Below are 25889 nucleotides of genomic sequence, written 5' to 3'. Positions count from 1 at the left end.
TAGTTAACAAATAAAATGTTAATTTTGGTAAAATGATATTATTTTTTTTTTCTTTCCCTCCTATTATCCATGCGATATCAAATCGCTCAATTTTTTTTTGGCTATAGTTATCCAAACAATACAAGAAAGAAATCACTTTTTTATTTTCTTTCCTTATCCAAACAAAATCTAAGGAATTCCACCCACTCAAATTGTTCTTGTTGTAGAGTTTTCATATTTAAAATAGAATAATTTGGCAATTGATACTAATTTTTCTTGAAATTTAGTAAAAAGATGCAAATTTCTTTTAACATTTTATTAAAAAATTCTACTTACCTTCACTCAGGCTTAGCAAAAAGATGTAGATATCTTTTTGAAGATTTTAAAAATCCTACAAGACTTTTTAAGGTATTTAATTTTTGGGATGCTTTTACTTCTTAATTTATCTTCGAGTCCACGAAAAGGTTATGATTGAATGCTTTGAAAATCAAATATCCATGTGCTATATGGAATTTTTTTAGTCTTAAGAAGATCTCTTGTATTATTTGTCAAATCTTAAGGTTTTCATTTTTTTGGAACTTAAGGTTTTCATTTTTTGATTAATCTTAAAAGAGATGATGTCTTCTTCCCAACAAAATTTAATGTTTGTTTTTTTATAATCTTTTTAAAATAAAGAATGTAGACAAATATTGAGCATTAATTGGAAAAGAAAAAAGGAGAATGAAAATTGTGGACTTGTGAATGAAAATTATGCATTTTGTATGAGCACTCCACTGACTAGGTCTAGATTAGAGGTCCTGCCTTCTATACGTTGACTCACAAGTAACAACACCAATAGCTCCAGCGCCTTGGCTTCATCCCAATTTAAATTTCACTCATTTAAAACAAAAACAAAAACAAAAACGAAAACGAAAACATAGAACAAAAACCAACAAAAAAAAAAAAAAAAAAAAAACAGAAAACAGAAACCAGAAACAGGCAAACAGGGTTCAAGGGGTTAATGCTTAGTAGCTGTTTGGAGACTGTTTTAGCTTCCTTAGCGTCCACAGGACATGCAAGAGGCGAAGCGACTTCACGCTTGCATCATAACATCCGGGCTTCAGCAGCAAGAGATTCACCTCCGGAAGCTCATCGCTCTCTACGCCGATCCTCGCATTCCTTCCTCCCTCTCCCACGCCCGCCTCCTTTTCGACCAAATTCAACTCCCATCTACCTTCATCTACAACACCATGTTCCGCGCCTATGCTGCCAGCACCGACCCACTTCAAGCGCTACATCTCTACCGTCAAATGTGCCGCCATGGTACTCCTCCTGATCACTACACCTTCCCCTTCTTGCTCAAGGCCTGTTCTAGCCTCTCCCACCTTGCACAAGGCGAAGAAATCCATTCCCAAGCTCTCAAACACGGGTTCGGCTCGGACTTGTTCGTGCAGAATTCGCTGATATTCTTGTACGGATCGAATAATAGGATTTCTGTGGCCCATCAGGTTTTTGATGAGATGGGTCATCGGGATATTGCTACTTGGACCACTTTGGTTACCTGTTATGTGGATTTTTGTTCGGTTGAGTCGGCACGTCAGGTGTTTGATAATATGCCCGACAGAAATGTTGTTTCCTACAGTGCCATGATTGCCGGTTACGTTCGAAAGAGTCGGTTTGGAGTGGCATTAGGCTTGTTTCGTGAGTTGGTGGATGCAAAAATGGAGCCTAATGATTCCACCATCATGAGTGTACTCTGTGCTTGTGCGAATCTGGGCGCTTTGGATATGGGTAGATGGATTCATTCAAGTATACGCCAAAGGAAGGGCGACCAATTTGACAGCCTTATCACTACTGCTTTGATAGATATGTATGTCAAATGTGGTAGCATAATGAATGCATTGTGCGTTTTTGAAGGAGCTAGGAAGAAAAATGTTGGTGAATGGACCGCTTTGATGTCTGGGTTGGCCATGCATGGTCTTGGCAGGCAATTGATTGAGGCATTTGAAGAAATGGTGAGCTCTGGGGTTAAACCGAATGCTGTTACATTTGTTGCGCTTCTCGCTGGGTGCTCACATTCAGGACTAGTGAAAGAGGGCTTGAGCTATTTCAACAGAATGAAGTTGGAATATGGGGTTGATCCAATTGTTGAGCACTTCGGTTGTGTGGTTGATCTTCTTGGTCGGGCTGGATTGATTGATCAAGCCTTCCGTTTTATTGAGGAAATGCCTGTGGAGGCAAATGCTGCAATTTGGGGTGCTCTCTTTAATGCCTGCAGGGTCTACAAGAATGTTGAAGTTGGAGAAATTGCTGCAAGATGGCTAATGATCGATGAGCCCTGGAATGCGGCTATTTATGTATCTTTATTAGGTTTGTACAGGGAGGCTGGAAGATGGGATCAGGTGGAAAAGGTTAAAGAGGAAATGAAGAATACCGTTTGTAGAAAGAACCCTGGTTGCAGCTTGCTTGAAGTAAATGGCTTTTGTTTTGAGTTTGTAGCTGGAGATAGGTCACACCCTTGTGCCTTAGAAGTGTGTAAAAACTTAAGTAAATTGATCGTGGAATTTACAGAAAATTAATGTGTACAAATCTAATGGCACAGAAAGCTTGCGCTATGCTGCCACTGCAGATCTTCTCTACTCGTGGAGTCTGTATCAATCAGCGATCCAGGTTACAGCTATTCTTTCTTCTATCTTGATTCTTGAAAAAATGAATTTTTATCTTTCTTCTTATTGATTTGATAATTTGAAATTGAAAATAAATTATTAGGGATGCTAAAAGAATATGTACAAGAATTCACAAATATTATGGCTTTGTTTCTTTGCTGACATTTCTCACCACGTGGGACCTGAATAAGCTATAATCTTCAGTTAATTGCAAATGTCGGTTTTCTTTTTGTTGAAAGAAAATAAGACAGTTATAACTTTCTTTTCCTTATTTTACTTAGTTATGTCGGTTGCCAAAACAAGAGTTCTCTAATTTGAGGGTTAGCATTATTTAAGAATTTTAGCATTTCTTGTGCTGTTTTAATGTTTGTATCATTGTATAATGATGTGATATTCTGATCACCTTGTCACACAATTCATAAGTGCAATGTTTATTGAATTTCATTATTAATGGCTGTATGATACTAATTAGGAGATACCTAATTGTTCAGGTAGCTGTTGTTTGTACAAGAGCTAAAACCAAGCAGTGATGCTTATGAAAGTAGCTGCCAAGGATTGCTGGTGGCTTTCAAAAACATTCTCCAAAAAGTGCTTCTCTAGGAAATAGAAGTCATCTGGCAGTGAGTACCCTCCGCCCATGATATGTTGGCCTTTCCTTTGACTAGACATGAGAAAAGTCTATTCTATTGAAGGAACAATGATTATAACATTTGGTTTGCAAAATACCTCTTCCTAGGAATAGGATGGAATATAATGAGAATGTAATGAGAAGTGTATAGGGATCTAAGAATTTACACTCTTGAAAAACTTGTGTTATTCTATCTAACATGTAATAGGAGAGGAATAGACATTCCATGATGAAATTTGGCAGTAGTTATTTCTTATCTATTTTGTACCGTTATTTGCTTTATACAAATAGCATATTTTTTGTGTAAACTATCAAATTATTCAATTATAATGATTCTATTTTTCATGATAAACATTTTTCCAATCAAATATAACCATAAGGATTAAACTCTATGCTTATTATTATTGATATTTCCAAATAGAAGTGCCAAGTGCTCATGTGGTTGCATGTATATGCATGTGGGCTGTGTTGCTATCCGCTTGTTAATATATTCTCTTACTTCACTGTATGCTTCTTGATTTCTATTTACCTGCCAAAGTAAAATATTATAGAAATTTGAATATAGAAAAATGGAAAGAGTTGTTGCTTTAAACTTGAAAGTTAAGGTGTAATCACAAGAGGGGGTGAATTGGGTATTTTAAAATATTATGTGCGGAAGCTTAATCAATTTTAAAACTTATTTCACACGTGCTCTAAATATTTTAATCACCACAAAGTATTTTTAGCGAAAAACTATACCAATATTAATATTCCTAAATATGAGAAAGCTTAAACTTATATATATCAATATGTAATCAATCACGCACTATGGACAATGCTTGCAGCAGATTAATATTAATAATGAATATACTCAGCCACACTAAGGTTTATGCTAGAGCTTGGGTGAGTAATTAATCAATACAATATGATATCAACAGATTTAATCAAACTTAAATTAGTAACTACAACAAAGTTTGATTGATATGGATATTCAAATCATTCAAAACATGCACAATATTCACAAATTGAAACAAACTATTCACAGCTTACACAACAGTTATACTTCAATATAAATATGCTTGAAAAATAAATGAGATAAGGGAAAGAGTGACATCGGAATTTTTTACAAGGTTCGGCAACCGTGCCTACGTCCTTGTACCGCTATGAGGCTTTTACCATCCCTCTTTCTAGGCAGAGAAGCATCTCTTGTTCAGTAGGCGGATATGCCTTTTACAAAACTCCTTCAATAGGCGGACTCATCTCTCTTTGTCACTTAGGTGAAGTTACCTCTCTCCTTTGCTTGGGCGAAGCACCCCACTCCTTCATTAGGCCGAGTCACATCTCTCCTTTATATAGGTTGGGTTACCTCTCAAGCAAGAACAGTCCTCGCTTGTCAACGATTCACAACCAGAGTCATCAATTTATAGAGAAATCAATAAATGATTTTGTACAATGGAAAACTCTCTCAATAGATCAGATTTGTACACAAAGAAAACACTATGATACTCTCAAAATAATATTTGCTACGAAGCTCAAGAGATTGATTTGGTTTTTTGGGTTGAAAGCTTTGAACTTTGAAAGAATAACCAGAAAATTATTTTCGGCAAGGAGAAACGGCGCACAATAGATTTTCAATGTAAAATCAATGTGGTTGCTTGCCCTAACACGATTAGGGTTAGCCTTTTATAGTTAGGTTTGAAATATGACTGCTTGTGTAAGTTTTGGTAACAATATATTTCAAAATTGAAAAGATATCGCGCTGTTCGCAGAACATATCGCATGCCTTAGTCGACTGAACTTGTAGTTTGGTCGTCCGAACCAATTAAAATTATGAATTTCGAAGCAGGCAGTAGCCTTTCGACTGACTAAAATTTCTTCTGAACCCTTAGTTCGGTCCCCAAACCAACACTGTCTGGACTTTAACAATGACAGTAGCCATTCGGTCGACTAAACCAATGGTTCGGTCACCTGAACTCTTTAATGTCAAACCAATTTGTTCAAACTCCTGCATTCGATCGACTGAGCATAACCCTCTAGTGCCCGAACACCCTGAAATTCAATGTTCTTTTGTATTTTGATTCCAAAACTTATTTATCTCCTTTTGAAATGATATTTGTACTTCGTAAAAATATTTTCCAAGTCATTAAAAAGGTATCTAAGTCCAATAATTAATCCTAAGACCTTCATAATCAAATACTAAGTTGAGAAGTACTTACATGAGACATATTTTACAATACACATCGAATACTAAGTCTTCATGTCTTTGAACTTGATATTCATCTAAGCTTTTCTTTAGTAGCCATTCTTCATTTACTTGTGTTCCTCATGACTTTACATCATTCATTGTGTTTGTAGGCTATAATACCAGTAAGTACACTTAATAGCACAATTAGATACTTTAGTTTGTCAGTATCAAAACGAGATTAAACCTTGTTAGACCAATAATCTCCCCCTTTTTAATGATGACGAATAAGGAGTAAAATGAGGTAAACTTGATAAGGTGCCCCCTCACAATATCATAATCATAAAATAAACACTGTAAAATTATTTATTTAAGCTTAATTGTGATTTAAATTCTCCCCTTTCACAAAACATTTTTCCCCTTTCGACTTAGAATTCAAAAGATATTTTATAATAAATTTTTGCATTTAGCTGAAAAAGTTTTCCTTTTTTACATAGAATACATTTTGCTTATTATTCTCCTCCTGTGGAAAATACAAAAGTATTATTTAAAGTCATTTTGCTTATTCTCCCCCTCTGGACGTTAGCAAAAAGATCTCAACAAAAATTAAATAGTATGGCACAACCAATCAAATGAACAGCAAAAACAAACATCCGTTTGCCAATAACATGTAGTTCACAACAATAGGACCATCAGTAGAAGGTCACAATCAACATTCAGCAGTTCAACATGCATACATAGTTCGTATTTCCAAAATATAACTTATAATGATTGTAATATATATATATATATATATATATATATATATATATATATATATATATATATATATATATATCAATAAACATACACAAAGAAGTTGTTTTCAACTTATTCAGAATACAAAACAAGTACCATGAAATTACAACCAGATATAGTCATCCTCTTCTTCGCTCAAGCTTTCCTCCATGAGTGCTTTCCCTTTAGATGAAGAAGTGCTACCCATGTGGCTTTCAATCGTGGCGAGGCACTAATTGATTAAACGAAAGTTTGAATGCATATCATGCTGCATAGCATCAAACCTGAAGTTCATATTTTGGCAAAAATCCTGAGAGTTCCTAGGATGGTGGGATAATCAGGAGAAGCAGCAACTTGACCAGCCTGAGCATGTGGCTCCTCATCGTGTGGATCACCCTGACGTGCATATGCACGTTCCTCCTCCATGCGTACATTTAAATCATCTCTTGGAGGTTGACGGTGTTTGGGGATTCAACCAAGTGCTCTATCCAGTTCATATCCCATTAGTTTGATCGTGGTTGATGAGAATCTGTCTAAGGTTTTTCTTTTAATGAACAAAGTGGAAGGACCCACTAGGCCAATATGTTCAAAAATGAGATTGAGAGCCCCTCCATAAGGAAGAATGACTCTACGGGTCTCCTCCTTGGCTATCATCCACTTGATAATAAGAGAGGGTAGATCTAGACGTCTACCTGTGTATAGTCACATCACGAAACAATCCAAATATGACACGTGATCCCTAAATCCGGTCCTGGGAAGGATGTTGTAAGTGATGATTAGGTGTATAATTTTGGCTTCTAGAGTGAGACTTTTATATCAAGGAGTATGCTCATAATTATAGTTAGGCTCAGCTGAAAAAAGCGGCAGAAATTCTTGGAGAGTGAATTCGTGTTCCATGGTCCAAGTGGGTCCTCCTCTAGGACACTCAAAGTCACCACAATGAAGATGAAACCTCATAGCAATGTTGTTGGGAGTGAGTGTGAAGGATTTGGACATTACTTGGGTGGTATATTGGTCACCCTCCCTTCCTAAATTTGCATAAATTAGACATACTACATTTGGATACACCCCTTGGGGTTGATACATCACAAATCTATCCCAACCTAGGTCAGCAAACCTAGAAGAATATGGGGAAAGTGTTCTTGCATAAAAGGAATGTCTAGAATCTTACCTAAGATGGGTTCCAAAGAGCGTAGATGCTCATTGTAGATCTTCTTAGCTCCTTGAGTCAAGAGCCAATGATAAATAGCCTCAGTGTCATCGTGACCTAAGGAGGGAGTCTTTCGAGCAATACGCTTCTCTCTTGGCATGTTTTTCAAGTTGGAAAGCTAAGAGATCAGAGATTTGAAGCTCAGATTTGAGTTTAAAAGACAAAAATCGAAGTGTAGAGAGGTAGAATGGAGTGAGACGCACCTTCGGGTGAGAGAAGAATAGGGTTCAGGGAGCTGAATAGGCAAACGTTAGGGTTTTTTCGCGAGTTAAGTTTCTATAGCTGCCCAGTTTGGTCGACTGAATGAACAGTTCAGTCACCCGAACATGGATTTTTGAAACTCCTAACGCAGTAGGCATTCGATCAACTAGACAATGGATTCAGTCGCCCGAAGCATTCGATTGACTACTTGTTATACTTTTAGTTGCCTGGAACACTTACAACTCTCAACGATCAGGTTTAGTAGGTGTTCGGTCGGCTGACCTTCACCCTTCGCTTGCCCGAATGTCCTAAATTTTCAAATTTTCTTGAAATTACCCCTGAATTCTTAAGTTAATGATCTCATTCTCCTCATACTACTTCCCTAGCATGAATAAGCCTAATTTTCTTCAAGTTTTCTCCTTTTTGATCTAAGATCATTCATTTAGCAAACTTCCATATAAAATCTCCATTTTACCAAGCAAGAAGAATATTATGATCGGATAAGGTTTGAATGGTTTTACGATTTAGCTTAATTGAATCCTTGTGTAGCCAATGTAGACTTGTTTAGGCCAACAATGCCATTTTCATAATCATTTAGTTCCAATACTTATGTGATCAATAGGTTTAGGAACTAACTTCCAATTGTCTCAACTCATTTCATTTTTGATTTGCACAACACATTTTCTAGGTTCCAAGGTGCAGAATATTATCTATGATTTGAGTTGAATAGCCTGTAATTGTCTTATGTAGAGATTCACCAAGTGTTTGATAAGATTAGGAGCTGAATTTGGAGTATGGTCTTTTATCAAGGATGAGCCTAATATTTTCATGCTTGTGGATTGAGCATGATAAGCAAGTTCTAATCATTCAAGCCCATATTATTTTGGAATGATGATGTCTTTTAGATTTATGTCAAGAAAAATTCCTTTTTTTTTTTTTTTTAGTCCTAAGCTAGCATGCCCTCTTATCCCTTGAGCTATAGCTAATACTTTCATCCATTAACCAGTCAGCCATGATAAGGGGTTATATTAGATTTATCATATGAATTTTTTATTTTGTCTTAATTCTCTAAGGTCCTTAGGATAGTAGAAACATCTACTAGGATTTGATATTTTAAGCATAATCCACTATTAGAGCATTATTAGAGTCATTGCTAAATCTCTTCATATATTAGAATTGAACAACTCAAACTCTATACACTAATAAGGCATCTCTAACCCTTTTCATTTTGGTCTAATTGAATCTTCTTAATCCTAAAGGGATGACTAATCCTAAGATTTAAGGAAGAATTATTTTAGAGATTAGGTTATTCTTCTTGGTACCCATTCTTGCTTGGGTCTTAAGGGGTTAGTACTGGATGATTCTTTGATTCTCCAAACATGTTTGGTTTTCACATTTTTCCTTTTGAACGGGCAATCAAATTTGATATGACCCTTCTTTTTACTTAGGAAGCACGTAGTGTGAGTATAAGCATTTGACGAAGTGCTAGCATAGAATTTTGACTTTTCCGCAAAGTACATTATATAGAGATTCTTCTTTTTCTTGTTCTCTTTGCCATTGAATCCAATGTCTTCTTTGTCTAAGGTCATCTTTTGTGAACCTATCGGCTTATCAAAGTTCTCTTTATCACTTTTAAATTTATGGATGATCTTAGCATAGTCATCAATCTTGCTTTCTAAGCTTGTTATTTACAGTTCCTTCTCATTTTCAATAGTGGTTTGGGATCTTAGGTCGTCTAGCTCTTTTGTCATTCTTTCAGTCTTATTCTCTAACCTCTTAATTTTTAGTCCTTTTCTTTTTCAAGAATAATTTGAGATCTAACTCTTTCACTAAGGCTTGATTCTCATTTTTCAATGAAGTGTATCGTTTGGTCTTCTTGATTTGAATTTTATGAATTTTAAATAATTCTCTTTGTAGTTCTTCATAAGGAGGCATACTTTCATCATTAGATTCATCATATGAATCAACACACGATTCATTGCATGATACGTTAACTAAGTTCGAAGAGGAACTTTGTACTTCATCATCATCCCATGCCATAAGGCAAACGTTAGCAACCTCTTGGTCGCTTGATTCACTTCCTGAACTAATGGAACTTAAATTGTCTTAGGTAGTGACCTTCATTGCCTTTTTCTTCTTCTTCTTCTTAGAATCCCTTTCTAGTAATGGACATTCTAGTTTATAATGTCTAACCACCTTGCAGTTGTAGCAAGTAGGTGGTTCTACTTTAGATTCTCTTCTTCTTGACTCTCCTTTATCCAATTTTGAAGTCTCAGAAATTTCTTGTAAATTTCTTATTCTTTTTAATGAATATTCCAAGTCTATTGGTTATAAAGGCTATGTCATTTACATCCATCTCCTCTTCATCTTCATCACTAGAGCTTTCCTTAGAAGCTTTAAGGGCGATGGATTTCTTGGCTTTTGGGTTTTCACTAGCTCTTTCGTTTATAGTCATCTCATACATGAGAAGTGACTCTATAAGCTCTTTTAGAGTCATTGCCTTCAAGTTTCTACCTTCATTTATGGCTAGTCTTAGGTTCCCAAATAGATGGGAGTCCTCAAAGAACTTTTCTAATCATTTCATAGGTAGGGTAATTCTTTCCTAGAGCATTGAGGGAGTTTATAATATGAGTGAACCTAATGTACATACTAGATATGGATTCTTCTGGGTTCATTCTAAAAGTTTCAAACTCACTAGTGAGCATGTCTATTCTATTCTACTATCCTTAACGTCTATGGTTCCTTCATAAATTTTTTCTAACTTCTCCCACATTTCTTTGGCACTCTTGCAGCCCATTATCCTATTAAACTAGTTTGCGTATGTGCAATAAAGTGCATTCATGACACTTGAATTTAATTGCATAAGCTTCATGTCGGCCTCATTCATTTCACTTTCTTCTTTAGGGATTTCTTTACTTTCAGTGAATTTAGTAGGCACGTAATTTCCTTGGACAACTACTTTCCAAGCCCTCCAATTCATGGTTTGTAAAAAGATTCTCATTCTTTGTTTCTAGAAGGTGTAGTTTTCACTGCAAAATATTGGAGGCCTAGTAGAGGATTGACCTTCACTGAATGGAGACACACTTAGGTTTGCCATTTAAATCTTTGTGTAACTACCTATTAGAATTTATTGCTGTTGTTTTTTTGTCTCACATTGGTAGAATAGTTCCACATTAGTATAAAAGATTGTTTTGAATTTTTTATATTATTTGTCTCACATTAGAGAAAAGTATTTTTTTGACTTGAGGTTGAAGCTATATAAAGAGTTCAACTCTTCATTTGTAAAACACACCTCAAAGTTGTACTTTGTCAAGAAGTAATGGATTGATCATTGGCATTTGAGGACGTAGGTAATTCTATATCGAACCTCGTAAATTTCTTGTTTTGTTTTTTTTTTACTGTTTTATTATTAGTTTCTGCATTGTTTTAATTTCTTATATATTCAATAACAATAGTTGTAGTATTGGTGTTTGGCACAAGTGGGGTGCTCGACACAACAATTGGTGTCAGAGCTAGGTTGAATAGTATTGATACGGAGGTGTTCCTCTGTTAGGATTCTTGATTCCACGTTTGATGCCTAAGAAAGACCTTGTCTAAGAGAGTGCTCAGAAACCATTGCGGCTCAGTCGCTTCCTGGAGGTCGGCCTGGTCAAAGTGGAATTTCATAGGATAAAATAAAGTAGACACAGTTGGTACGTACTATTCATCCTAGGCCTTTTACTTTGTTGGTTGCTATTGAATATATAGAAGATGACAGAAACTAGTGCAGTAGTAGAAAAAACTCTGTCCACACGAACTCCAACCCCTTCAGCTTCGACATCATCATCGAAGACGATAGCTAATGCTCGGTTTGAGGTGGAGAAATTTGATGGTACCAATAATTTTGGTATGTGGCAATGTGAGGTGATGGACATCTTGTATCAGCAAGAACTAGATATTGTTTTGGATGATAAACCAGTAGATATGAGTGACAAAGATTGGGAAAAGATCAATCGTCAGGCATGGGTACGATTCGTCTGTGTCTCGCCAAAAATCAGAAATATTGTGTTATGAGGGAGACATCTGCAAAGAAATTGTGGAAGACATTGGAAGATACATTTATAACCCAGAGTCTAGAGAATCGGCTTTATTTGAAAAGGAAATTGTTTCGCTTCCAGTATCAACCAGGTATTTCGATTAATGACCACATAAATGCTTTCAATAAAATTTTGGCCGATTTGTTAAATTTGGATGAAAAGGTGAAAGATGAGGATAAAACCATATTGTCACTGAATTCTCTCCCTGATGAGTATGAACATTTGACCACCACTTTATTGTATGAGAAAGATAAAGTTACTTATGATGCTGTTTATACTATATTGATTAGTACTGAATGCAGAAAGAAGGATTAGAGGGTCCATAAGGAAACAGCAGAAGCACTAACAATAAGGGGACGTTCTCAGAGTCGTATGCCTGGAAGGAAGAGTAAATCTCATGGGAAGAGTAAATCTCGTGGGAGACCTGCTAAAGATGAATGCACCTTTTGTCGTGAGAGAGGGCATTAGAAGAAAGATTGCCCAGGAGAATAAGGGCAAAGCACATTCTAATGCCAATATAGCCAATGATGATGGAAGTGAGTCAGATTTTTCTCTTGTTGGAACATTTTCGTCACATTATTTTGGTGAGTGGATTTTGGATTCTGGTTGTTCCTATCACATGTGTCCCAATAAGGAATGATTTTCTAATTTTGAAGAATTAGATGGTGGGGTTGTTTTTATGGGAAATGATAATACTTATAAAACAATTGGAATAGGATCAATACAGTTGAAATGTCAAGATGGAACTATTAAGACCTTAACTGATGTTAGGTATGTTCCAAGCCTAAAGAAGAATCTGATTTCATTGGGTGTCTTAAAATCTAAAGGGTTCACTATCACTTTGAAAGATGGAACCTTAAAGATTAAATCAGGTGCGCTAGTGGTGATTAAAGGAATAAGGAAAAATAACTTGTATTATTTACAAGGTAGTACAGTTATTGGCTTAGCAGCTGTTGTTTCTGAGAAAGATGCAGGTTCAGATACAACTAGGTTATGGTATATGTGATTAGCACATGCATGAGAAAAATATTTGCAACAATTAGCTAAGCGAGGTTTTTTTAAGGGTGTAAAGGTATGCAAACTTGAATTTTGTGAGCATTGCATTCTGGGAAAACAAACTAGAGTGAAATTTGACACAACAATCCATTAGACTGAATGTATTTTAGACTGCATCCATACAGATGTATGGGGGCCCACAAAAACGGTTTCGTTGGATGGTATGCATTATTTTGTCATTTTTGTTGATGATTTTTTTAGAAGAGTTTGGGTGTATTCTATGAAGCATAAAAATGAAGTGTGTGATATTTTCCTTAAGTGGAAAAAATTAGTTGAAACTCAAACTGACAAAAAGATTAAACAGCTCAGATCAGATAATGGTGGTGAATACACAAGCAACCCATTTATGAAGGTATGTTAGGATGAAGGTATTGCTCGACACTTCACAGTTCAAAATACACTACAACAGAATGGGGTGGCATAGCGCATGAATCAGACTTTGCTAGAGAAAGTTCGATATATGCTGTCTAATGCTGGGTTAGACAAAAGGTTTTGGGGTGAGGTTGTTAGATATGCGTGTCATCTCATCAATCGTCTACCATCATCTGCAATAAGGGAAAAAACACCCTATGAGGTATGGTCTGGAAAGTCTGCTAGTGATTATGATTCTTTACATGTATTTGGTACTATGACTTATTATCATGTTAAAGAATCTAAGTTGGATCCAAGAGCCAAGAAAGCAATATTCTTGGGGATAAGTGCAGGAGTCAAAGGATATCGTCTTTGGTGTCTAAAGACGAAAAAAAATGATTTTAAGCAGGGATGTGACTTTTGATGAACTTGCGATGATGAAGAAAACAATACGTAAGGAGTCACGAGTTAAAGAGAAGACCAGTGATACTCAACAACAGGTAGAGGTTGAGACAATTTTGGGAAATCTAGTGAGAAATGAGACTACACAAGGTAACTCTCCAGTTACGGTGGGGAATAGTGTACAAGAAGAGGAGATTTCAATTCGAGAATTTTCACAGCAACAAGAATCAATTGTTTCTCAAAGGACAAGACGAGAAATTCGAAAACCTGCTCGGTATACTGATATGGTGGCCTATACACTTCCAGTTGTGGATGATAATGTTTCTTACACTTTCAAAGTAGCAATGAGGAACTCTGAATCAGACAAGTGGAAAAGAGCAATGGATGAAGAAATGCAGTCTTTTCATCAGAATCAGACTTGGGAGCTAGCCCAGCTACCCAAGGGGAAGAAAACAATTGGTTGCAAATGGGTTTATGTAAAAAAAGAAGGATTTCCAGATGCATATAATGTTCGCTTCAAAGATAGATTGGTAGCTAAAGGTTACGCACAGAAGGAAGGCATTGATTATAATGAGGTATTTTCTCCAGTTGTTAAACATTTTTCCATTCGAATTTTGTTAGCTTTGGTAGCATAATTTGATCTTGAACTAGTTCAGCTCGATGTAAAAACTGCATTTTTACATGGTGATTTGGAAGAGGAAATCTATATGACTCAGCCAGATGGATTTCAGGTTGCTGGAAAAGAAAATTGGGTATATAAATTGGGTAAATCGTTGTATGGTTTAAAACAGACTCCAAGATAGTGGCACAAACGATTTTATTAGTTTATGATGGGACAGAAGTACATCAAAAATAAACATGATCATTGTGTTTATTTTCGCAAACTACAAAATGGATCTTTTATATATTTACTCTTGTATGTTGATGATATGTTGATAGCTTCAAAGAATAGGGAAGAAATCAACAAGTTGAAAAGTCAGTTAAATCAAGAGTTTGAGATGAAAGATCTTGATGAAGCAAAGAAGATACTTGACATGGAGATTCACAGAGACAGAATGAGAGTAAGAGTTAATTTGTCTAAAAAACAGTATTTGAAGAAGGTAGTACAGAGTTTTGGCATGTCTAAGCAGTCAAAACCAGTAAGCACTCCTCTTGCTCCTCATTTCAAACTTAGTGCGGCTTTATCATTTAAATCAGATGAGGAACGTAAGTATATGTCACAGGTTCCTTATGCAAGTGATGTTGGTAGTCTGATGTATGCAATAGTTTGTACTAGACCTGATATTTCACAAGTTGTTGGTATGGTGAGCAGGTATATGCATGATCTAGGTAAAGGACATTGACAAGCTGTGAAATGGATTTTGAGATATATTATGAATACGATTGATGTTGGTATAGTATTTGAGAAAAATAATACTATTGATCAATGTATTGTTGGATATGTGGATTCTGATTTTGCAGATGATTTGGATAAACATCGATCAACTAGTGGATATGTTTTTACATTTGCTAATAGTCCGGTGAGTTGGAGGTCTACCTTACAGTCTACCATTGCCTTGTCTACAACAAAAGTAGAGTACATGGCAGTTTCAGAGGCTGTTAAGGAAGCTATATGGTTGCAGGGTTTACTTGAAAATTTGGGAGTTGTTCAGAAACACATTGTTGTGTTCTATGAAAGCCAGAGTGTTATTCATTTGGCAAAGAATCAAGTCTACCATGCACGAACGAAGCACATCGACAATCGGTTTCATTTTATGGGGGATATTATTGATGGAGGCAAGATACTTCTTCAGAAGATTGCTGCAACTGAAAATCCCGCAGATATGTTGACCAAGATTGTGACAACAATTAAGTTCAAACATTGTTTGGACTTGATCAATATCCTGCACGTTTGAATATTTTTGGAAGACGCCGATGATGTGGAACTCCAAAAAATGTTGTTGATTGAAAATTTTGTTGAATTTATCGTCAAGGTGGAGATTTGTTGTTTTTTTGTCTCACATTGGTAGAATAGTTTCACATTAGTATAAAAGGTTTTTTTGAATTTTTTATATTATTTGTCCCACATTAGAGAGAAGTGTTTTTTGGACTTGAGGTTGAAGCTATATAAAGAGCTCAATTCTTCATTTGTAAAACACACCTCAAAGTTGTACTTTGTCAAGAAGTAGTGGATTGCTCATCGGCGCCCGAGCACGTAGGTAATTCTATACCGAACCTCATAAATTTCTTGTCTTGTTTTTTTTTTTTTTTTTTTACTGTTTTTTTATTAGTTTCTGCATTGCTTTAATTTCTTATATATTCAATAGCAATAGTTGTAGTGTTGGTGTTTGGCACAAGTGGGGTGCCCGACACAACAATTGCAACCTAAGCTTTGATACTAATTGAAAGTTAAGGAGCAATCCCAAGAGGGGGGTAAATTGGATATTTTAAAATCTTATGTGCGGAGCTTAATTAATTTTAAAACTTATTTAACACCTGCTCTAAATATTTTAATCACCAAAAAGTATTTTCATTAAACAATTATACCAATATCAATATTCCTAAATATGAGAAAGCTTAAACTTATATATCAATATGTAATCAATCACGCACTATGGACAATGCTTGTAGCAGATCAATATTAATAATGAATATACTCAGCCACACTAAGGTTTATGCTAGAGCTTGGGAGAGTAATGAATCAATACAATATAATATCAACAGATTTAATCAAACTTAAATTAGTAACTGCAGCAGAGTTTGATTGATAAGGATATTCAAATCATTCACAACATTCACAAATCTAAACAAACTATTCACAACTTACACAGCCGTTATACTTCAATATAAATATGCGTGAAAAATAAATAAGGGAGAGAGTGACATCGGAATTTTTTACAAGCTTCTACAACCGTGCCTTCGTCCTTGTCTCATGCAACCAGTTATGAGGATTTTACTATCTCTCCTTCTAGGTGGAGAAGCTTCTCTCTTTCAGTAAGCGGAGATGCATTTTACAAAATTCCTTTAATAGGCGGAGTCGCCTCTCTTCGTTACATAGGTGCAGTTACCTCTCTCCTTTGCCTGGGCGGAGCACCCCACTCCTTTACTAGGCCGAGTTGCCTCTCTCCTTTACATAGGTGGAGTTACCTCTCAAGTAAGAACAATCCTCTCGCTTGTCAACGATTCATGACTAGAACTGTCAGTTTACAGAGAAATCAATAATTGATTTTGTACAATGGAAAACTCTCTCAATAGAGTTGTAACGCCTCGAACCCACCAAGTGGGGCCCGAAGGTTACATGTTTCAAACACCTGTTTCTGATACCATACACCACAATCATGCAGCGGAAAAGTAAATAACCTTAATTTAAATTCTAGAGTCTATCTATATATATATCCCATATACAACTACTACCATTTATTTATATTACATACCAGTATTTTAAAAACATAAACTATACATAAGCTGCTATTACAAACACTTCGAAGTTTACCACAAAATACTACCCTGCCTTGGAGCTCTAAGCTCGATTGCCTAATGGACCTGAAAATATGATCATCCACTAGGGTGAGACACATCTTAGTAAGGAAGAACAAATCATAGCAGTATGTGGCAGAGAGTTTAAATAATACAAAACATATATTCATTTGTATTTCACCATCAACAGCAGTTGAGAAAATGCATCATTAACAACAAAACCATCATCTGATAGCATACATGCATTCATATATATAAACACTGACCTTTGATATCATACTCACATTTTATAATTATTTTTAATGATAATACCCGAGAATAGGGAAGATTACCCGCTCATACAAGTAGCTTCCATCTACTCTGATACTAATATCAGGACACTTACCTTACTCAGTAAGCCCTCGAGCTATGTATATAGGCAAAGTCTCTAAGAATAGGGAAGGTTACCTACCCATACAAGTAGTTTCCCTCTGCTCTAATACCAAACTGAAAATACCAGGACACGTCTTTTTTCAACAAGCTCTTGGCAAAAAGTTTTTCCTTGCCCAAACATATACATATAATTAAATTAACATACCATTTATCTTATCAGATCACATTCCACACAAACTGTCCACACACGAGAACTTCATCCACACATGACTCTCATTTATACCAAATACACAGTCCACATAGGACTAACATCTTCATAAAATACATGGCTCACACAGGATTAGTCCACAAAGGACTAACATCAACACAAAATACATGGTCCACATAGGACTAGTCCACAGAGGACTAACATCAACACAGAATACATGGTCCACACAGGACTGGTCCACACATGACTAACATCAACACAGAATACATGGTCCACACAGGACTAACATCTTTATAGAAAACATATCGTGGCCCACATAGGCACCACTAATCATCAATACCAATCCTCATGATCTACCCGTAGTATATCAGTAGAACAACCTTCTCAGGCCTGCCAATGCTCTACCCCAATATATAATGACAATATACGAACTTCTCAGGCCTGCCAATGTATATCGTGGTTACATCTAGGCAATATAACGAACTCCTTAGACCTGCCAACGTTATATTGTGATACACACGAATAACCACACAAAATGACTCATATACACACATCGCATTATTTGTCACGTAGCAATCTCAAGCAATCAGTATTCACAAACAATCATTATTCACAAATAAACTTTACTCACAACTAACAAATGTTCACAATCCCAATAGTATAATTCATCAATTTGTACTCACATCAACCAATTAAATTGTAAAAGTTGTATTCCTACCACACAATTTCTTTTCCATATATATATATATATATTATATCCAAGGTCAATATTTTCCAAATGCCCAACTGTTCAAATAAATCATACCTAAATATATATATATTTTGTATACCCAAATTAACCGGTTTGAAATTTAATTAAAAAAAAAAAAAGTCTGCTATAATTAATTCTCCTTACCTATTTTCTTAGATTTCACCTGCGGATACCCCGAAATGTTTCCTGTGGCACTCACTTGAATCCTAATTCAGAAACTCGATTTATCAGCCCAAACTTCAATAAAATGCTATTTTATCGTTCCCTAGACCCTATATGCTCCATATTAAGAATAAGACTTAAAAATACTCTACTTACCTTGATTTTGAGATGGTGCCCCAAAACCTTAAACTGAAAATCTATTCCACGTAGATTGTAGAGAATCTTCCCAAGAATCCCGTGGTGGTTCCTGATCTTCAAAACGGGACTTAATGGAGCGAGAATCAAAGAAAATGGAGGGAGAAACCGTAGGGTTTCAAAGAGAAAGAAAGAGGAAATTTTAATTTCCTTTGAAATATGCTCACATGTCTTTCTTATAATCACCTCTGCGCAGAAAATTGTCACCGATTTTCTTATGCCTTCAGAAAACTGTCGCGGGTTTTCTCTTTAACCGTCCCTATTTTACCGTTTACCCAGCTACTGACCCGTTGTAATTCTAAACCGTCGCCAGTTTTCTTCCTCTCCAGAAAACCGTCGTCGGTTTTATCCTCAACCGATCCAAAATCTTCTTTTTCACATTTATTTTATTATTTTATTTTCCCAGGTCTTTACATTCTCCTCTCCTTATAAAATTTCGTCCTCGAAATTTGTTAATCCATCATTTTCACAATTTAAAAGTTAATTAACCACATTTATACAATTCAATCTATTCTAATATATATACAGCATTGAACCACCCAAAATCAAGCAAAAACTAACACTCATTCAAACATGAATATATATATTACCCGCGCCTTTAGCATTGTCCCGCTCAGTCGTACCAAGCATGTAAACACGCGCTGTGCCGCCACCGCCACAAGGCATCGGGTTGTTCCTCCTATTTTGATTAGGCGTGGGTGCATTGCCCGGTGGAGCACGACAATCACAAGCTATTTGGTCAGGTTTGCCACAACTATAGCACACGGTATTCCCACCCTAACATTCCCCCCAATGCCTTCGTTTACATCTGGCACAAATGGAGTGGAATGCATTTTCCCGGTAATCTTGATCAGCCCTACTCGACCTCTGACCCCCAGCATCACGATCTCTCCTCTAGGAATCATGTCAGACATCGGTATGTGAGCTAGAAGATATGGATCTCTTCTTCTGTTTCGCTTTTGCCTCACACTCCTGTATATTGACCTCAACTGCCATGACCCTGTCCACCAACTCAGAGAAACTCTGAGTCATCAATGCCACCACCTGAGCGCGTATCCCCGACCTCAATCCTTTCTTAAACATCTGGGCTTTCAGTGGCTCGTCCAAAACCATGTGTGGAGTGAAACGTGACAACTCCACAAACTTGGCCGCATATTGTTGCACCGTCATGGACCCCTGGGTCAAATGTAAAAACTCTTCTGCTTTCGCCTCTCGAGTGGCCACCGGGAAGTATCTGCCGAAGAATACCTCCCTGAAACAGCTCCAGGTAATAGATGTATACCCTGGACGCTGCTCCTCCACCAATTTTGTCGACCTCCACCGTCTCTTGGCCTCCCTAACTAGCTTAAAGGTGGCATAATGTACCTTTTGCTCCTCAGTATAGTGTAGAACAGTTAGAAGTTCCTCCATCTCCTAAATCCAATCCTCAGCTACGATCGGATTTGCACCTCCTTCAAAAGCCAGCGAATTTGTTCGGGTGAACTGCTGAAATGTGCAGCCCCCAACTGCCAGTGGCTGACCCTGCTCTCTCCAAGCTTCCTTCCTAGCATGACGTGTTATGCTACGCAACACCGCCAAAACATCAACGTCATCCTCACTGGAGGTATCCATGTGTATATCTCCTCCAGTATCAACGTCCTTCCCCCTATGATCCATCTTGGAAACAAAATTAAGATAAGCTTATAATCCCTTATTTATCATATCTGAAACAAGTTTAACATGAAAATTTACTATAACATATAAGTTCTAATCCACAATTCATTCGTATCGTCTCACCACGGAATCATAACACTAACACAACAACGTGCTCAACCGACCTATTATTCCAACTTATGTGCCCTAAATTCCCGTCTCTCAACCTAGAAACGAAACCATTAATGGATTTGCCGTAGTTTTCCAGAAATCGTCACCCCTGGAAAAATACAGAAGACCATCAAGGGATTACTGCCTCCAAGTTTCCATACCATTATTCCTCCTAACCTACCCACTCTTATCCTTATCCTAACCCGAACCTATACTCTGTTATAAATCATCCTTAAAGTCCACAAGACCATTAGGCTTTGATACCAACTGTAACGCCCCGAACTCGCCAAGTGGGGCCCGAAGGTTACGTGTTTCAAACACCTGTTTCTCCATACACCACAATCATGCAGCGGAAAAGTAAATAACCTCAATTTAAATACCAGAGTCTATCTATATATATATCCCATATACAACTACTAACATTTATTTATATTACATACTAGTATTTTAAAAACATAAACTCTACATAAGCTGCTATTACAAACACTTAGAAGTTTACCACAAAATACTATCCTACCCTGGAGCTTTAAGCTTGATCGCCTGATGGACTTGAAAATATGATCATCCACTAGGGTGAGATACATTTCAGTAAGGAAGAGCAAATCATAGCAGTGTGTGGCAGAGAGTTTAAATAATACAAAACATATATTCATTTGTATTTCACCATCAACAGCAGCTGAGAAAATGCACCATTAACAACAAAACCATCATTTGATAATATACACATACATATATATATATAAACACTGACCTCTGATATCATACTCACATTCATAATTATTTTTAATGATAATACCCGAGAATAGGGAAGATTATCCGCCCATACAAGTAGCTTCCCTCTACTTTAATACTAATATCAGGGCACTCACCTTACTCAGTAAGCTTTCGGGTTATGTATATAGGCAAAGTCTCCAAGAATAGGGAATGTTACGCGCTCATACAAGTAGCTTCCCTCTGCTCTAGTACCAAACTGAAAATACCCGGGCACTCGCCTTTATCAGTAAGCTCTTGGCAAAAAGTTTTATCTTGCCACACACACACACACACACACACACACACACATATATATATATATATATATATATATATATATATATATAATTAACATACCATTTATCTTATCAGATCACATTCCACACAAACTGTCATCACAGGAGAACTTCGTCCACACAGGACTCTCATTTATACCAAATACACGGTCCACACAGGACTAACATCTTCACAGAATACATGATCCACATAAGACTTACATCAACACATAATACATGGTCCACACAGAACTAACATCTTCACAGAAAACATATCGTGGCCCACATAAGCACCACTAACCACCAATACCAATCCCCATGACCTACCTGTACTATATTAGTAGAACAACCTCCTCAGGCCTGCCAATGCTTTATCCCAATATATAATGACAATATACGAACTCCTTAGGTCTGCCAACGTATATCGTGATTACATCTAGGCAATATAACAAACTCCTCAGGCCTGCCAACATTATATTGTGAGACACATGAATAACCACACAAAATGACCCATATACATACATCGCATTATTTGTCTCACAACAATCTCAAGCAACCAGTATTCACAAACAATCATTATTCACCAATAAACTTTACTCACAGCTAACCAATGTTCACAATCTCAACAGTATAATTCATCAATCTGTACTCACATCAACCAATTAAATTGTAAAAGTTGTATTCCTACCACACAATTTCTTTTCCATAAATATATATATAAATTATATCAAAGGTCAATATTTTTCAAATGCCTAACTGTTCAAATAAATCATACCTAAATATATATATTTTGTATAACCAAATTAACTGGTTTGAAATTTAATAAAAAAACCTATTATAATTAATTTTCCTTACCTGTTTTCTTAGATTTCGCCCGCGGATACCTCGAAATGTTGCCTGCAGCACTCACCCGAATCCTAATTCAGAAACTTGAGTTTATCAACCCAAACTTCAATAAGATACTATTTTATCATTCTCTAGGCCCTATATACTCCATATTAAGAATAAGATTTTAAAATACTCTACTTACCCTGATTTTGGGATGGTGCCTCAGAACCTTAAACTGAAAATCTGCTCCGCATAAATTGCAGAAAATCTTCCCAAGAATCTTATGGTGGTTCCTGATCGTCAAAACGGGGCTTAACGGAGCAAGAATCAAAGAAAATGGAGGGAGAAACCGTAGGGTTTCAGAGAGAAAGAAGGAGGAAATTTTAATTTCCATTGAAATATGCTCGCTGGTCTTTCTTGTAATCATCTCTGCGTAGAAAACCGTCGCCGGTTTTCTTATGCCTCTAGAAAATCGTCACTGGTTTTCTCTTTAACCGGCCATATTTTACTATTTACCCAGTTACTGACCTGCGGTAATTCTAAACCATTGCTGGTTTTCTTCCTCTCCAGAAAACCATTGCCGGTTTTATCCTTAACTGGCCCAAAATCTTCTTTTTCACATTTATTTTATCATTTTATTTTCCCGGGTCCTTACAAGAGTAGATTCGTACACAAAGAAAACACTATGATACTCTCAAAATAATATTTGCTACGAAGCTCAAGAGATTGATTTGGTTTTCTGGTTGAAAGCTTTGAAATTTGAAAGAAAAACTGAAAAATCCTTTTCAACAAGGAGAAATGGCGCACAACAGATTTTCAAATCTGATTGTTTGTGCAACTTTTGGTAACAATATATTTCAAAATCGAAAAGATATCACACTGTTCGCAGAACATATCGCGCGCTTCAATTGACTAAACTTGTAGTTCGGTCACCCGAACCAATTAAAATTATGAATTTCAAAGCAGGCAGCAGCCTTTCGGTCTACTGAACTTTACATTCGGTCAACTAAACCCTTAGTTCCGTCCCCCGGACCAACACTGCCTGGACTTTAGCAATGGCAGTAGTCATTCGATCGACTAAACCAATGGTTTGGTCGCCTGAACACCCTGAAATTCAATGTTCTTTTATATTTTGATTCCAAAACTTATTTATCTCCTTTTGAAATGGTATTTGGACTTTGTAAAAATATTTTCCAAGTCATTAAGAAGGTCTCTAGGTCTAATAATTAATTCTAAGAGTTTCATAAACAAATACTAAGTTGAGAAGTACTTACATGAGACTTATTTTACAATACACATGGAATACTATCTAAGTCTTTAAGCCTTTAAATTTGATCTTCATCCAAGCTTTTCTTTAGTAGCCATTGTTCATTTATTTGTGTTCCTTATGACTTTACATAGTTCATTGTGCTTGTAAGCTATAATACCTTTAAGTACACTTGATAGCACAATTAAATACCTTAGTTTGTCATTATCAAAACGAGATTTAGTCTTATTAGGTCAACAAAACTAACATCCCTTGCCTATAGTCTTCTGTAGTCTTTTTTGTTCTTAACCCATCCCAAGAAAAAAAAAATGTATATAATTTGTGTACCTCTTATTTTATAATTTCAGCTGCATTAACTAAACATTCGTTCTAACGTTGCTTTTTATTAGGCACATTGTATGAACTAGGAACATAAGAGATTCCTTTTTATGGGGAAGCATGTTGGCTGCGAAAACTTCTCCGGGTGCACATGGTTGTGTAAAGCTACAAGAGAATTTTAGTGGAAAGCACCAGAGTTGATCAGATGAAAAATGTACTGATATGAAATAGGGTTGTAGGCGTTTTTTTTTGTATAATTTAAATTTTCCTGCAAGTTCTTGTGTCTATAGTGATCTAAGCACCTTGCTCTGTCCAGCAAGATTATTTAAGTGACCTCATTGCATGCAATCACCTATTATGTGGAGAACGTTCATGTCAAATTCTTTGCCAAAAAGTATTTAAACCATCCTCACTCTAAAAATATTTTAAAAGCAATATTAATATATGATCTAGATTACGTAAGTTTTTTTTCTGAAACATTGACACAAGAAAACTATGAACTGAGCTGGATGTCATGTTGTCTTTACTAATGCATCAGCAAAGACATTTGCCATTGTCTTGTCTAGAGATAGCCTTCCCCAAGAAATGTATCTGCGTGGTGCTGGACACAGATGCATGTATACATGCATGAGCCAGCGCGCATATTGTTATTTTCCTCGGAATTCTTTTGTTCTGCTCGCAATGGCTTTCATGTGTGTATCAACACTAATTATTTGTCTCCCCTTTTTGCAGGTGTAGCTGTAAGCTTCATGATATTAAAGCTCGTGGTCGCTTGTGGTGTATCCTTCTGTCAATGTTCTTTATAAAACATCCAAAGTTTTCTGAAACAGATGGGTGGAATTCTGCAGTTTGAGCTGCATGAACATTTCTATCCACAGTTGAATATCTTTCCTCCAAACGGTATGAGAGATAGCCCAAACTTCTGCCCTTGACAGTTTGAGACGTAGCCGAGGCACTTAGCCATCTTTTTGGTTGCCCTGCATCAAATTTTGTTTGAAAATATGAATTTCATATCCAAATTTATGTAGATTTAGATGAAATGTTATATAGGTTTATATTACATTTTATTCAAATCCGTGTAAATCTAATTCCAAATTAAAGGTCTAAAGTTCAAACTCCAAGCTCTCAAACATGAAGTTCTTTTACATATTTTATCATGAATTGTGGAAAGTTTTTTCAACTGTAGGTCCATCAAACAGTAAGCTATCCTTCATTTTGTTGCATAGATAACATGGGAGTATTTCTTATCCGGAGACTTGGGGACATTGCTTCATTATTCACTTTGGCAATCTTCCAGAGAAGCAAGTTTCAATGGAAACTGTTTGGCAATTAATTAATCCGTAATGCTTTTCCTGATGAACTTCTTGTGCTGCTCATTGGGAGGCTTGGGAAAACAGCCTGTGGAGATGTAGTGGAGAATTCAGGTTTTTCTATCTCATTTGCAGGTTCCTGGTGACCAGTATATGGATGGGGAAGTTAAAGGCTCCACTGAGAATTGCATTCTGAGAAGTTATCCTTGCATGAAGAGTGTCGATTGTGTCAATAGCCAAGTGCCATGCTACACTCCTGAAAACATTTTTAAGGATTCTCTCATTTAGCCAACAACTATATAACCAAGCCCCATGCTTGGAAGAGTTTGCTCCAATCCATTTTTGCGAGGATTTAGACATACATTGTATGTATATTAGGGTTTGTAATGAATCCTGCTTACTAGTTTAAGGTAAGGGTTTAATATAGACTTAAATTCATGCATTTCATGACCTCAATTTACATATCCATCACAATTCACAGTGTTACAATTAACAGTTTGACAGCCAAATGTTAAAAAGTTGTTTGCTCTGGAATTTTCCTTAATCCTTAATCCATAACACTTTTAGAGTTGATTGGGAAGTACCATCAGTAAGCATAGTGTTTACCTTCAATGGGAGTTCAAGGTTGTTTCTTGTTTCTCCATTATTGTTGTGCTTCACTCATTTGTTTCATATTGTGGCTGTTCAATTGTGTTTTAACAAATT

At 36.3% G+C, this 25889-nt stretch overlaps 2 protein-coding genes across 6 annotated transcripts in view; one reads left to right on the top strand and one right to left on the bottom strand.

The window, feature by feature from the left end:
* The first annotated feature begins 822 nt into the window (after nt 1–822).
* Nucleotides 823–25622, top strand: LOC131154140 (pentatricopeptide repeat-containing protein At5g66520-like). 5 transcript variants are annotated; one of them, XM_058106686.1, is made up of 5 exons: nt 823–2628; nt 3116–3244; nt 23946–24088; nt 24607–24653; nt 25101–25622. In XM_058106686.1, the coding sequence occupies exon 1, from the start codon at nt 1032–1034 to the stop codon at nt 2535–2537; it is 1506 nt and encodes a 501-aa protein (XP_057962669.1). In that variant the 5' UTR covers nt 823–1031; the 3' UTR covers nt 2538–2628; nt 3116–3244; nt 23946–24088; nt 24607–24653; nt 25101–25622. The 5 variants fall into 5 exon arrangements, with proteins under 5 accessions (XP_057962669.1, XP_057962667.1, XP_057962666.1 ...); XM_058106684.1 differs by lacking the exon at nt 23946–24088; XM_058106683.1 differs by lacking the exon at nt 25101–25622 and having other exon boundaries at nt 24607–25004.
* LOC131154142 (protein root UVB sensitive 3) overlaps nt 24773–25889 on the bottom strand; it is a 50184-nt gene continuing 49067 nt past the window's right edge. Inside the window, exon 16 of the mRNA XM_058106689.1 lies at nt 24773–24851. The gene's annotated coding sequence lies outside the window, so the exon portion shown is untranslated. The remainder of the gene's footprint in view (nt 24852–25889) is intronic.

Source organism: Malania oleifera, chromosome 4 (genome assembly GCF_029873635.1).
Source record: "Malania oleifera isolate guangnan ecotype guangnan chromosome 4, ASM2987363v1, whole genome shotgun sequence".
Lineage (NCBI taxonomy): Eukaryota > Viridiplantae > Streptophyta > Magnoliopsida > Santalales > Ximeniaceae > Malania > Malania oleifera.
This window is presented reverse-complemented; position numbering and strand designations above follow the sequence as displayed.